The sequence below is a fragment of the Zophobas morio genome, unplaced genomic scaffold (assembly GCF_036711695.1).
Source record: "Zophobas morio isolate AGI-343-1 ecotype UQ-CSIRO unplaced genomic scaffold, CSIRO_AGI_Zmor_V1 ptg001166l, whole genome shotgun sequence".
NCBI lineage: Eukaryota > Metazoa > Arthropoda > Insecta > Coleoptera > Tenebrionidae > Zophobas > Zophobas morio.
In genome coordinates, this window is record NW_026973266.1 from 1 (window position 1) to 10,822 (window position 10,822).

General features: G+C 33.0%; 2 protein-coding genes across 2 annotated transcripts; one reads left to right on the forward strand and one right to left on the reverse strand.

Annotated features, from left to right (window-relative positions):
• Positions 1-615: 615 nt before the first annotated feature.
• LOC135122387 (putative uncharacterized protein DDB_G0294196) lies at positions 616-1,219 on the reverse strand (the record flags this gene model as incomplete). The annotated part of the gene is made up of 2 exons (XM_064046564.1): positions 1,157-1,219; positions 616-1,064 (listed from the first exon to the last, which is right to left on the reverse strand). Coding segments are annotated over exons 1-2 (512 nt in total), but the record flags the coding sequence as incomplete, so codon positions are not given.
• Positions 1,220-8,175: 6,956 nt separating this feature from the next.
• LOC135122386 (ras guanine nucleotide exchange factor P-like) lies at positions 8,176-9,367 on the forward strand. The gene is made up of 3 exons (XM_064046563.1): positions 8,176-8,238; positions 8,331-8,779; positions 9,307-9,367. Exons 1-3 carry the CDS (start codon positions 8,176-8,178, stop codon positions 9,365-9,367), a joined length of 573 nt encoding a protein of 190 aa, XP_063902633.1.
• Positions 9,368-10,822: the final 1,455 nt, after the last annotated feature.

Here is a 10,822-nt window from a genome sequence, read left to right on the forward strand (position 1 = left end):
GTATGGTTTGTCACAATATTCCTGATATTATCGATACATCGATCCCACTACAGTATAAACAAGAATTTGTCTTAAGAAACAAAAGCCGCTGCAAGTCACCTAATTACACCATTATTGACGATTATAGTGGTTCCAAAAATTTTAGCGAAAATGCTACAGGATATTGTTTGGCAAAACCATTGATTTGGATATATACTGCCCAACATGCAACACTTAAAAAAAAAAAAAAACAAGCGAAATAAAATACTTATATTATTTATTGATATATAAATATTACTATTACAATACAAGCACCACTATCACTACTAATTCTACTACTAAAACATTTCAACACTTTTAACGCTACTAACACTACTACTGACACTATGAGATTATATACATTTTATTTTTACATATAGTTTCTTTAATTTGTCGGATTTTTGAATACTTTTTTTCATTTCGTTTTCTGCACCCCGCAATTCACTTTGTTCTTCCACTAACTGTCTTTGGAGAGTTGCAATTTGATTTGCTAATTTTTTAATGTTTTTTTTGCACTTTTTTTGTTTTTGCACTAGTTCCCTTTGTCGCGTATTATGTCTGTCCTGCGCTGCCCTACACTTCCACTTAAAATTATACAATAATGTAGATGCATTGTCTTCGTCTTCGAATTCATCACCCGAATCATCAGGTGCAGCAGGATGAGGTGTATCAGGGGCAGGTGTTGGTTGAGACGTCGGTGGTGATGGTGATTTGCGGACCGGTTGTTGCTGCTCCTCCTGCTGCTGTTGCTGCTGCTCCTGCTCCTGCTCCTGCTGCTCTTGCTGCTCTCTCTGCCTCTGTTCGTCTTCCTCCGTAACTCCGTAAACATTACGAAGGAAAGACAAGCTTTTTCCGTGCGCCTCTAACCCCTCAAACAGTGAGGGCGTCATAGAGACGCACGGCTCCTCCAGCCCTGATATATCTAGCTGGGAAGGTGTCTGGGAGTCTTCCACAGCGGAAGTGGAGGCGTCCTCACTTTTTGTTTTTAGTTTTTCAATTTCTTCCTCAGGTAGATCTGCAAGTCTACGCAGTTTGGGCAAAGGCGGCTGAAAATAAAATAAATACTTATAAACATTTCTACATTTTATGAATATAAAAACATTTTTTTTTTTAAATTAATCAAAAATAAAAAACCTACCTGTATCACTACATCCTGGAGGATGTTAATTTTTGGTTTCTTGAGACTCAAGGAATACTTCATTTTTTTTTTTTTTTTTCAACAATTAGCACTTAACACTAACAGACACAGAATTAAGACAAACAATTACGAGTTCCTATGCAAAATATATAGGAAAAATAATGCAGAATATGCAGAAAATAAATGGCGAAGAAGGGTGAAATGTCAAATCAGCAGTTTTACATGTCCATATATGGTCATTTAAAGATTGATTGCAATGAAGTAGGAGGGTGAAATGTCAAATCAGCAGTTTTTTCATGTCCATATATGGTCATTTAATAATTTATTGCAATTCAGCAATTCTTCAAACTATTTCCGTGTGAATTGCAATTCAGCAATTTTTTGATATTTGGTATATAAAAGTAACTTTTGTAAGCATGTGAGTACAGTTCACACATCAGATATGTTCTCATTAAAAAACACAAGTTTCATTTCTCGCAATCTTGATATATCTTCACTGAATGAAGAAAAACGTCGTATCATTCAAACAGTTGAAAGTTTGTTACATCAAAAAATTTCGGTCGTCCAGAACTTTCATGGCTGGGGGATGTGCAGCGTTTCTCTTAGGTCGGACGTCTTCTTATACAGACATCGATATTTACGTCGAAGCAGATGAAAATACACAAAAATGGGCTAAGGATAACTGCGCAGACAATCACATGTCTAAATATGACTATCTTTATCAGTCCAAGTGGCCCTGCTGCTATTTGAAGTTTGATGGATTTATATTTAATATTATTTTTGTTGAACCTCGTCTTCAATTTTCGTTGGAAGCCAGAATTCTATGTATCCTTAAATCGTTCGACTTAACCGCGTGCAAAGTGGCAATACACTTTTCAAGTGGAATAAATCCTGTTCTTGTAGAATGGAAATTAACTGACCTGAACTTCGATAATGTCAAGAAAAAGGATCGCATCATTAAGTATAAGAAAAGAATTGAGAAAAATGAAAAGGAACAACGATTCGATCCCAACAGTTTGTCTATGTTGGCCTATACCGTCGTGGTAGATCATGATGACTCATATCGTGCTGCTGGACAAATACTTTGAAAGATATTTATATAACTTAATATTGTTATGCTGAATCATTGTAGTGTTGATTCCGTTAGATAAATATGTAAGAGGATATTAAATAAAACTCACAAACGTAACTAATTGTTTTATTGAACCAATATGTTTATACATTTTCAAACATTTATTGAACTATTGCATTTGCTACAGTGAGTGAAACAAATTAGTACTAAATAAAGAAACACACACACGCACAATTATTTTTGTGTGTCTTGACATGTTTCCGTTTGCCGCCTTCGAAACGATGATATATTTTTTTTAATATTTTCTGAATACGTCTCTGGCAGCGTGCGAGATCCAATGCATCGCAAGCTTTTTCGCTCTCCGTCATCTAACACCTTATTGTAATAATTTCGAAGGAATGCGGACATGTTTACGTTATTGTGGATTAATTCTGGGCGTAATTCAACGATTTCGAAACGAAATTGATATATGGCAACGATTTCATTATTTTGTACATTAATTACTGCATGTTTTTTTTTTATATATATATATATAAAATCTGGTGTGGATACAAAAGTTGAATATCCGAATTTAATTGGGTCGTATTTATTTATGTTAATTTTCAATCCCAAAATTTCATACAACGCCCAACCGGAATCCTTTTCTGCAAATTTCTCTAATTTTTTCATGATTTTATCAATGACGTTTTCTTCGTACCATTCTTTTAAATTTGTGTTTTGATCAATGTGTTATTTTTTGTTGAAAATGTTTTAATGTCTGTTTCACTAGAGTGCGGTTGAATAAAATTTGCCGAAAAAATTACATTTACCTTAAGCATTGAGTTTTTCACTTCTTTTTTAATTCTAAACATAAAGCATTTAAAAGATTGTTGAAAAAAAAACTGAAGAGGATCTTTAACATGGTGGTTACTTATAAATCCTGTACGAATTCGTTGTTGAAAGCAGGATTCGACATCTTGCCATGTTACATTAGTCACCGATTTAAATTTGTTGGTTTTAATATAGCCTTCACCAGTTTTTATAGATAATAATTGTTTTTTCTTATTTAAAAGCTTTAGGTGATAAAATTTCAAATACGTCAAGCTTGTTCCTAAGGAATTTGCGTTTTCCAATATATTTTCTCAGGGGATTTTACATTTGAGTGCTTTTCTAATTATTATTATACTGTTATAACTAAAAAAATGTTTAGTTTCTTTGATTGTTTTGATTTTACTTAAGTATTCATGAATTAGCTTAAGAGAGTTTTTACATATAACCCTCACTGATTCTTGTGATTTCATTTTTTGTCGTGAAACTTGCTCACCACAGCAGAAAAAAAAAAAAAAGAACACTACTATGACCCGTGGAGTATATTGTATTGAATTGTAGCGTTGATGCTCTTAGATTAACATGTTGAAGTAAGTATATTAAATAAAACAATCTAGTAGCTAGTTGTTTTATCGAATCATACATTTGTTGTAGATTAACATGGTGAAGGATATTAAATAAAACAATCAAAAGTAGCTAATTGTTTTATTGAATCATACATTTGTTGGAGTATTTTATTTGCTAAAATAACTGAAACAAATTAATCCTAAATAAAGGAACACACAAAATACGATTACAAAAATAATTGCTCCTATCGAAGTAAATATCCATAGGGGAAGTTCAGCCTCCCAGAGTTTTCGCTCCCTCTCCCAGGCATCCCGATGACAGTTGAAAATATGTTTTCTCAACCTCTTCTCTAACAGCCTGTGGCTAGGATCATAAGGACAAATGATAAATTTTTCTACACAGAAAAAAAAAAAGTTTTTAAAACTTTACATACTACAACAAAAATGTATAAGCTTACCCATTTCTGCTGTTAAGTATTAACTTATGTACTTGCAAGAAACTTATTAATTCGTTCTTGTGTGTGTGTGATCTTTAATTTATACACCATATTAATCCCCACCCTTGCTTTTTTCCTTCCATTTTTGTTAAGGCTTTCTTAAAAAAATCACAGTACATAATTTTTGCATTACAACAGGGAAGAAAAAATCAATTGAAGAAAAACTACAGTCAATATGATCATTGTAATCTGAGAGATGTAAAATTGTACCTTAATGATACCATGTATCCCTACAAAAACATGAATGTTGATTTCACAAATAATCGGTATGCAATTGTCTATGATATGTTTAAAGAATTCCAGACATCGTTCTTATCCAAACAAACCAGCGAACTTCGATAAGGATGAAATGAAAAATACATCCCTGCACAAGATGTCGTCAGAGTGATGTAAATAATTTCATCTGTTATTGTATTATGTTTGGGGGTAAATAAAACTACATATAACCCATTTTTGTGTATTTTATTCATGGTTACCAGAAATTACATGTAAAGTTTTCTTATAATCATCTAACTTAATCGAGGGCCATTTTGTTGAATCCGGTCCCTCTGTCCATCCTAATGGTATTTCAGGATTGGCTTCTCCTTTGACAATGTTCTTTTTGATCCAGTTGAAAATTCTTCGGTGCTCCTGATTTTGAGAAGGTTGAAATGCGAAAGAATCGTAATTTATTATTTCTAAAGACTCATAGAAAGTACTGAGCGCTTTATGGTTTGCCAAATACGCAGCCCGACACATAAATTCATCCACGCACTGGTCGATCCTTCGATAATTTTTCCGGATATTCTCAACAGGATAGAATATATCTCCAAGATTCTGCCAGCGATTATCACTCAATAATTTATAAATAAAACATTTATACGTTAGAGTATTGTCCAAATAGTTGGTGGTCATCAAAAACTCCAAAGCAGCATAATTTAAATTTTCAATTTGGTCTCTTTCGCATACACGTAGAAATGCATCAATGTAACCATCGACACATTGCTTTCTTTGTAGCAGAATACAAATGTCAAGTGTATAAAAGTCACTTTCACTTTCGGCAATCCATTTAAACACTTCGTCCGGTACAATAAAATCTTTTTTATCGATGAGATGAAGGAATAAATTTAATTTCGTTCGATCACTCGCAGCGGCTTTAAGATATGTTTTGTACACGCTTTCGGATGCACAAAATGCTTGTAAATCAACAAATTGTCTCAAGTCAGACATTGTTGTAATCATAAAATAACCAACATCAGTGAAATTTAATTGCTTATATATGACAATTCCCACTTTTTTTAAATTACGTGCGAAATATGATATCCCCAAGGTTTCGTATCCGTTGCGAATCTTATGACAATTCTTTTGTCATCATTGGGGCTGAGAACTACTTTTTCTTGTTTTACTGTGTAAACAGTATGATGTTTGGACTTGATGAGTCTTTGGGATTTTTCGTAACTTCGATTATTAAATAAACAATCTTTGTAATTTTCAAACGTTATTGTTTTAAGTGATGCTTTTGTACTACCTTTGGATTTCTTAACTAATTTTTTATTGAAATCATAACTTGCAGTTCTAGATGCGTACATTTTAGATCTGAGACCCACAAATTCTAGCATAATCTTACCGTTATTTTCATCTTTCTTATTTTTAAGTTCTATATCATAAATATTATATAAATCATAGTCAGAAGTATCAAATCTATGTGAATCATTCATTAATTCACATATAAACAAAAAACTAGTCAACGGGTCATAGTAGTGTTCTTTTTTTTTTTTTCTGCTGTGGTGAGCAAGTTTCACGACAAAAAATGAAATCACAAGAATCAGTGAGGGTTATATGTAAAAACTCTCTTAAGCTAATTCATGAATACTTAAGTAAAATCAAAACAATCAAAGAAACTAAACATTTTTTTAGTTATAACAGTATAATAATAATTAGAAAAGCACTCAAATGTAAAATCCCCTGAGAAAATATATTGGAAAACGCAAATTCCTTAGGAACAAGCTTGACGTATTTGAAATTTTATCACCTAAAGCTTTTAAATAAGAAAAAACAATTATTATCTATAAAAACTGGTGAAGGCTATATTAAAACCAACAAATTTAAATCGGTGACTAATGTAACATGGCAAGATGTCGAATCCTGCTTTCAACAACGAATTCGTACAGGATTTATAAGTAACCACCATGTTAAAGATCCTCTTCAGTTTTTTTTTCAACAATCTTTTAAATGCTTTATGTTTAGAATTAAAAAAGAAGTGAAAAACTCAATGCTTAAGGTAAATGTAATTTTTTCGGCAAATTTTATTCAACCGCACTCTAGTGAAACAGACATTAAAACATTTTCAACAAAAAATAACACATTGATCAAAACACAAATTTAAAAGAATGGTACGAAGAAAACGTCATTGATAAAATCATGAAAAAATTAGAGAAATTTGCAGAAAAGGATTCCGGTTGGGCGTTGTATGAAATTTTGGGATTGAAAATTAACATAAATAAATACGACCCAATTAAATTCGGATATTCAACTTTTGTATCCACACCAGATTTTATATATATATATATAAAAAAAAAACATGCAGTAATTAATGTACAAAATAATGAAATCGTTGCCATATATCAATTTCGTTTCGAAATCGTTGAATTACGCCCAGAATTAATCCACAATAACGTAAACATGTCCGCATTCCTTCGAAATTATTACAATAAGGTGTTAGATGACGGAGAGCGAAAAAGCTTGCGATGCATTGGATCTCGCACGCTGCCAGAGACGTATTCAGAAAATATTAAAAAAAATATATCATCGTTTCGAAGGCGGCAAACGGAAACATGTCAAGACACACAAAAATAATTGTGCGTGTGTGTGTTTCTTTATTTAGTACTAATTTGTTTCACTCACTGTAGCAAATGCAATAGTTCAATAAATGTTTGAAAATGTATAAACATATTGGTTCAATAAAACAATTAGTTACGTTTGTGAGTTTTATTTAATATCCTCTTACATATTTATCTAACGGAATCAACACTACAATGATTCAGCATAACAATATTAAGTTATATAAATATCTTTCAAAGTATTTGTCCAGCAGCACGATATGAGTCATCATGATCTACCACGACGGTATAGGCCAACATAGACAAACTGTTGGGATCGAATCGTTGTTCCTTTTCATTTTTCTCAATTCTTTTCTTATACTTAATGATGCGATCCTTTTTCTTGACATTATCGAAGTTCAGGTCAGTTAATTTCCATTCTACAAGAACAGGATTTATTCCACTTGAAAAGTGTATTGCCACTTTGCACGCGGTTAAGTCGAACGATTTAAGGATACATAGAATTCTGGCTTCCAACGAAAATTGAAGACGAGGTTCAACAAAAATAATATTAAATATAAATCCATCAAACTTCAAATAGCAGCAGGGCCACTTGGACTGATAAAGATAGTCATATTTAGACATGTGATTGTCTGCGCAGTTATCCTTAGCCCATTTTTGTGTATTTTCATCTGCTTCGACGTAAATATCGATGTCTGTATAAGAAGACGTCCGACCTAAGAGAAACGCTGCACATCCCCCAGCCATGAAAGTTCTGGACGACCGAAATTTTTGATGTAACAAACTTTCAACTGTTTGAATGATACGACGTTTTTCTTCATTCAGTGAAGATATATCAAGATTGCGAGAAATGAAACTTGTGTTTTTTAATGAGAACATATCTGATGTGTGAACTGTACTCACATGCTTACAAAAGTTACTTTTATATACCAAATATCAAAAAATTGCTGAATTGCAATTCACACGGAAATAGTTTGAAGAATTGCTGAATTGCAATAAATTATTAAATGACCATATATGGACATGAAAAAACTGCTGATTTGACATTTCACCCTCCTACTTCATTGCAATCAATCTTTAAATGACCATATATGGACATGTAAAACTGCTGATTTGACATTTCACCCTTCTTCGCCATTTATTTTCTGCATATTCTGCATTATTTTTCCTATATATTTTGCATAGGAACTCGTAATTGTTTGTCTTAATTCTGTGTCTGTTAGTGTTAAGTGCTAATTGTTGAAAAAAAAAAAAAAAAATGAAGTATTCCTTGAGTCTCAAGAAACCAAAAATTAACATCCTCCAGGATGTAGTGATACAGGTAGGTTTTTTATTTTTGATTAATTTAAAAAAAAAAATGTTTTTATATTCATAAAATGTAGAAATGTTTATAAGTATTTATTTTATTTTCAGCCGCCTTTGCCCAAACTGCGTAGACTTGCAGATCTACCTGAGGAAGAAATTGAAAAACTAAAAACAAAAAGTGAGGACGCCTCCACTTCCGCTGTGGAAGACTCCCAGACACCTTCCCAGCTAGATATATCAGGGCTGGAGGAGCCGTGCGTCTCTATGACGCCCTCACTGTTTGAGGGGTTAGAGGCGCACGGAAAAAGCTTGTCTTTCCTTCGTAATGTTTACGGAGTTACGGAGGAAGACGAACAGAGGCAGAGAGAGCAGCAAGAGCAGCAGGAGCAGGAGCAGGAGCAGCAGCAACAGCAGCAGGAGGAGCAGCAACAACCGGTCCGCAAATCACCATCACCACCGACGTCTCAACCAACACCTGCCCCTGATACACCTCATCCTGCTGCACCTGATGATTCGGGTGATGAATTCGAAGACGAAGACAATGCATCTACATTATTGTATAATTTTAAGTGGAAGTGTAGGGCAGCGCAGGACAGACATAATACGCGACAAAGGGAACTAGTGCAAAAACAAAAAAAGTGCAAAAAAAACATTAAAAAATTAGCAAATCAAATTGCAACTCTCCAAAGACAGTTAGTGGAAGAACAAAGTGAATTGCGGGGTGCAGAAAACGAAATGAAAAAAAGTATTCAAAAATCCGACAAATTAAAGAAACTATATGTAAAAATAAAATGTATATAATCTCATAGTGTCAGTAGTAGTGTTAGTAGCGTTAAAAGTGTTGAAATGTTTTAGTAGTAGAATTAGTAGTGATAGTGGTGCTTGTATTGTAATAGTAATATTTATATATCAATAAATAATATAAGTATTTTATTTCGCTTGTTTTTTTTTTTTTTTAAGTGTTGCATGTTGGGCAGTATATATCCAAATCAATGGTTTTGCCAAACAATATCCTGTAGCATTTTCGCTAAAATTTTTGGAACCACTATAATCGTCAATAATGGTGTAATTAGGTGACTTGCAGCGGCTTTTGTTTCTTAAGACAAATTCTTGTTTATACTGTAGTGGGATCGATGTATCGATAATATCAGGAATATTGTGACAAACCATACACGAGCATTTCTTAAACAAAAGTCCATGTTCTCCTTGGGAATGGTATCGCTGTTAGTATTTAGAGAGGTAGCTTGTAGAGATGGTAAGTTCTGGTAGGGTGGTACAAATTAACGAGTAGAGACAGACAAAAACAAAAAATTATTTTTGTTTATTTTTGCCGAACACAGCGTTATAAAAATTTATTGATGTCTTGTCGAGCATCAAGTCATCCTTCAACGATGGAACGTACGTCCCACTGGCGTCGTCGTCCCAATTTTCGAGTGATGTTACTTTTGGGGGTTCAGAATTGAACCATTTTGATGGTTGAGATGGTATCGGTGGTGATGCTTTGGGAAGTGCAGCTTCGCGGAGCTGTCGCTCCCTTTCCCAAGCCTCCCTATGACACCTAAATATATGCCTCTGGAGTCTCCCCTCTAGCATTCGATGGCTCCTATCGTATGGGCAAACTATAAAATCCTCTAAACAAAACAAAAAAAAATATATGAAATTTACATACTGTAATAAAAATATAACCTTACCCATGTCCCTAGATATCTATTGGTTAATTCTCTTGATACTAGTTAATCAGTTATAATCACATCTTTCATATAGTCTTGAATTTATATACGAAATTAATCCCTTCTTTTACTCTTTTTCCCTCTCTAATTTTTATTTCAAGTTGACGATTCAGTTGTTTTTCTCTTATCGAAAATGCAAGAGTTTCACTAATTCAGAAAGATTTAGCAACTACGATTTAATACAACAACAAGTTATTTAATACGTTTTAAATTATTTGTCCAGCAGCACGATATGACTCATCATGATCCACCACCACAGCATAGGCTAACATATACAAATTTAGAAGTAGTAGAAGTATCAATATATATATATATATATATCTTTTTTTTAATAGTGCTTTTTGATGGTTTTTTGTTGGTTTTTGATAGTTTTTTGGTTTTTTATTTGTTTTTGATGTTTTTCTTTTTTTTATTGATTTTTGATGGCTGTTTATAGGTTTTCGTTTTTTTTTTTTTAATGATCTTTTGTTGTTTTCATATAAAATTCAACAAAAAGCGGTTTTCGGTTAACTGGAATTTTTTTTTTTACTGTCTTAGTATATTTAGTTGTGATGGTAGTAGTCATATAACAATAAATATAAAGAATAACCTATTTCGCTTTTTTTTTTTTTTTTTTTTTTTTTTTAAGTGTTGCATGTTGGGCTTATTCGAATCCTTTTTCGATGGTCTTTTTTTCGACCTGAAAAAAGTTTTACGTAGCGACCTCGAAAAAACTAAAAATGGCTCCTGTATCAAGGTTGACGTGGACAGAATCGATTTTTTTGAACAAACTTATGCGTTCGTTCCAGAAGAAGGTTTTGCTGTATGCAACCGATATTCTATTTCTTACCATTTGGACACTAGAAACTTTTGCCCTTTTCTCCCTTATTT

Coding starts and splice junctions, on each gene's coding strand:
- LOC135122386 (XM_064046563.1), top strand. CDS start 8,176: ATGAAGTATTCCTTGAGTCTCAAGAAACCAAAAATTAACATCCTCCAG. Junction 8,239..8,330: donor TCCAGGATGTAGTGATACAG/GTAGGTTTTTTA, acceptor TTTTATTTTCAG/CCGCCTTTGCCCAAACTGCG. Junction 8,780..9,306: donor GACAATGCATCTACATTATT/GTATAATTTTAA, acceptor GGTGACTTGCAG/CGGCTTTTGTTTCTTAAGAC.